Raw genomic sequence first — 3,789 nt, forward strand, 5'->3', positions numbered from 1 at the left:
CAGATCAGAATTTAAATTTTTTCATTGGAATCTTAGGAAGTAGTTCCTGCAGTAACAATGACAGTTCACTTCTACATGTTTTATGATAAACTGGATTGGTGGTGGTGTAAAGCTGAGACTAGTTATCACATCATGTTCCATGGGACCAACCTTACAAAGATTAGGCAAGTATAATCTCATGGACAAGCAGTATAAAATTAGTTGTTGCAAGGTAAAGAACAAAAACTAAATATCACACTGATATAATCTAAGATATTCTGACACAATGTCAAGATATTGTAAGATATTCCAAATCTTCTATAACATAATTAATGTGCCAACTACATATTTTTCGACATGTTAGAGCTGATGTCCCATAATATATTCATATACACCTATATTTTAGGGATACTTTGATTACCAAATTGTGTATCTCTTGTGCCTCACATAAATTGGTGAATAAAAATCATATTTTTCTAGTCATGCCAACAAACTACCCCTTGTTTCACACAAGATAGGTAGAGCTATATGGATCAACACATGCAATAGACCATGTTGAAGTTGTGGGATTTTAGAGAAAATGAGGAGAGAAAATAATAAGGGTTTGAATATTATTGATCATAGCTTTAGGCTAACTTGATTACAAAAGACTAAATACTAATATCTATTTATAGAAAAACATAGACTTAATCTTAAAAGACTCAATACTAATATCTATTTAAAGAACTACATTTGGAAGTTTCAAACCAATAATATTAGAGACTCAAAATATTTAAACTTGAATTTGCTTCAAGGAGAGAGCGGCATGCTTCAGGGAGAGAAAGGCAAGGCCGGTACATCTGGAACATAGATGGGGCCAGTGTATCTGGGACCAATTGTCAATCTGTATGCATGTCGCTCGAAAGAAAAAACTTAAAACAGATCTGAAATCAGGAAGGAAAACTCAATCTAGACGACTGAAACATTTTGCCGGAAGGCGGAAAGGTGAGCCTGAGCTCGAGGTTGTTGTTGGTGGCGCGTGAGATGAACACCACGGATCTTGGAGGCACATGAGCGTGAGCGGATCAACTTTTGACCTAAAAAATATATGAGTTGCATAGATTGGGAGATTCCGCACACAATGGAAGTGGTTGTGTCGGAAAACTTGCTAGAAAACTTTTTCTGCAGCGACGGCAGATGGAGACGGCAGATCTTAAGGTAGTAGGTGTAACCGTAGCCCGAAACTAGAATAGGAGGGCAGATTCGAAACCGCAAGGTTGAGGCGTGATTGACCGACCAAACAGCAACTGAGAGGCGTCAAAACGCGGTGCCACACGCTGTGGAGACGGCGGCGCGTGAGATCTACTCGTAGGAGAGATTAGCAGTGCGTGAGAACGCATGTGACGGCTTTTGGCGATGGGCTTTCGGACATAGTGGCAGCGACGACAATAGCGATCTGAACGGAAAACGGGTGAAACGTGTCGCAATGTTGGAAAAGAGAAACTATGATTATATTACCTAACTGTTGGGAATTCGACAGCAGAATAGAGGCGGGATCTTCAAGGAGGATCGAAATAGGCTCTAGATACCATGTTGAAGTTATAGGATTTTAGAGAAAATGAGGAGAGAAAATGAGGAGAGAAAATAATAAGGGTTTGAATATTATTGATAATAGCTTTATGCTAACTTGATTACAAAAGATTCAATACTAATATCTATTTATAGAAAAACATAGACTTAATCTTAAATCAAGAACAAATCATAATAATAATTAGAGATATTCTAAAATATCTCTATGATTATAAATTGATTATAGAAAATAACTCAAGATACTCTAATATAATATAAAAGATATTTTCTAATATTCTACCAGACCCTATAAAAACAAAAATTTCAATATCTTCATTTCGAAAGATATTTAAATGTACCATAATCATTTACATTAAAAATAATATATTTTTTCATTTTCTTTAACAATATGGTAGTAGAATATCTAATAAAGCAGAAGACAAGAAAAAAGTAATACAGTAAGGCGGGAAATACCAACTCAACATTGTTGTAAGAGTCCATTATGGCCTTTTCATTTTTCAGTCGCCTATTTTTCTCCAAGGATTTGTCTTCCTTCTCCTTAGACAATTCACCTCTCACTCTCTCTAGAGTTTTTTCCAGCATCTAGAAAACAGAAAGCTGAATCACTTGTCTTCCTTCACCCTTAAAACACAAATATAAAACAAGCCACTAACCTGTATTCTGGCGTCCTTTTCTTCCTTCATCGCTTGTTCGCCAGTTGTATCACTTGTTAACCTTTTCCCTAATATACAACCTCCCAAATTTAGAAACATTCCACCAATAAATAGTAAAAAGGTACAAAATAAGGAATGAAAATATACCTAGGTCTTCCTTTTCCTTTATTAATACTTCCTTTTCCCTTGATAATACTTCCTTTTCCCTTGATAATACTTCCTTTTCTTTTGATAATACATCCCTTTCCCTTGATAATGCTTCGATCCTTTTCTATAAGTATGAAAAAGGAAACAAAGGATGAAACAAATAATTAAACCAATAATATCAACAACAAAATCTGCACAGTAGAGTTAGAAATAGAAAATTCTAAGCATTTTTCTAAACAAGAACTTATATTCACCCTAAATTGAGCCAGCGCTTTCCTATTCTTTTCCACATCCTGTTTATGGTTGGTCTGTTTGAACAACAATAAAACAACAACTTTGTAACGAATTCAAAATATTCTTTTACAAACATTTAAAATTATGACAGAATAAGTCGAAGACCTCAATATGCAGCATGTCATTAACTTTCTTCTCTTTCTCTGCAAGCTCCAATCTGCAGTTGGAAAGGTCTTGCTCTAAACATGAAAAAGCATCCTGCTTTTCCGAAATAATTTTACCCGTTTGCTCAATCTGAGCATCCCTATCTCTTAGTTTATCCTGATGAGAAAAATGAAGATATTTCTTCAAATTGAGTATAAATAAATTGAAAACTTAACAAGTGTGTGTCTGTGTGTCAATTAACACAGAAAACAAATAATTTGAGTCTCCATTCAAGCATAAATATGCAAAATAAATGTTGTGATTGTTTTTGAAATAAGTGCATGGCAACTTTCAAACAACCAAGCCTAGCTTGGCAACAAACCTAACAATCCCAAGATTACAAAGAACACTGGCTGAACAAATAACTATAAAAAGCTTTTGACCAAAGTAAAGACTGCCTAAACTTGTCAAAGTGATTCTTTGTGAACATTATGAACATTTTAAATTGTTTAAACATATGCAACGCAACACAACACCAAGAGTAATTGAACAGTTAAAATTAATTGTCAGACAACTCCTAAAAGGGAGAGATATGCATCAATTTGAACAACAATGAAAACTCTATAACAACCTGCAAATCTCTTACAAGTTTCTTCACTCGATCATAATCCTCCGCATCAACATTTTTACTCCTTTCAAGCAACTTAAGATGATAAAACAGATAAAACAAATTAGAAATAACGGTGAAGGTAGACTAAAACAGTGAGTAGAAAATATGAAAATATTTCTGAATGTTATTTCAATTCTAATTCCATGTACAAGTGCTAATATATATATTTTAAAAGGTAACTACTTACTACATGGGCCAAACAACTGGGCCTGAGACAACTGACAACTAATGCAAGGTAATTCTTACAAATCGAAATAAATATATGCAACAGTGTATAACACTAAAAAATTTCTTGTGTTTGAAAAGGCAATACCTCAGAAACCTCGTGATTAAGATGCTCTTTTTCGCTTTTCAGTGATTCAACTTCTTTTTTACAACCTTCCAGCTCAATTT

General features: G+C 34.3%; 1 protein-coding gene across 1 annotated transcript in view; it reads right to left on the reverse strand.

The window, feature by feature from the left end:
- LOC101503894 (nuclear-pore anchor) overlaps positions 1-3,789 on the reverse strand; it is a 34,968-nt gene that overhangs the window by 2,806 nt on the left and 28,373 nt on the right. Inside the window, exons 41-47 of the mRNA XM_073369406.1 lie at positions 3,710-3,786; positions 3,358-3,429; positions 2,748-2,903; positions 2,603-2,656; positions 2,349-2,472; positions 2,202-2,269; positions 2,002-2,130 (exon numbers count right to left, since the gene is read on the reverse strand). Of these exons, the coding sequence (XP_073225507.1) occupies positions 2,002-2,130; positions 2,202-2,269; positions 2,349-2,472; positions 2,603-2,656; positions 2,748-2,903; positions 3,358-3,429; positions 3,710-3,786 (680 nt within the window). The remainder of the gene's footprint in view (positions 1-2,001; positions 2,131-2,201; positions 2,270-2,348; positions 2,473-2,602; positions 2,657-2,747; positions 2,904-3,357; positions 3,430-3,709; positions 3,787-3,789) is intronic.

This window comes from Cicer arietinum, chromosome 1, assembly GCF_000331145.2.
Source record: "Cicer arietinum cultivar CDC Frontier isolate Library 1 chromosome 1, Cicar.CDCFrontier_v2.0, whole genome shotgun sequence".
NCBI classification, from domain to species: domain Eukaryota; kingdom Viridiplantae; phylum Streptophyta; class Magnoliopsida; order Fabales; family Fabaceae; genus Cicer; species Cicer arietinum.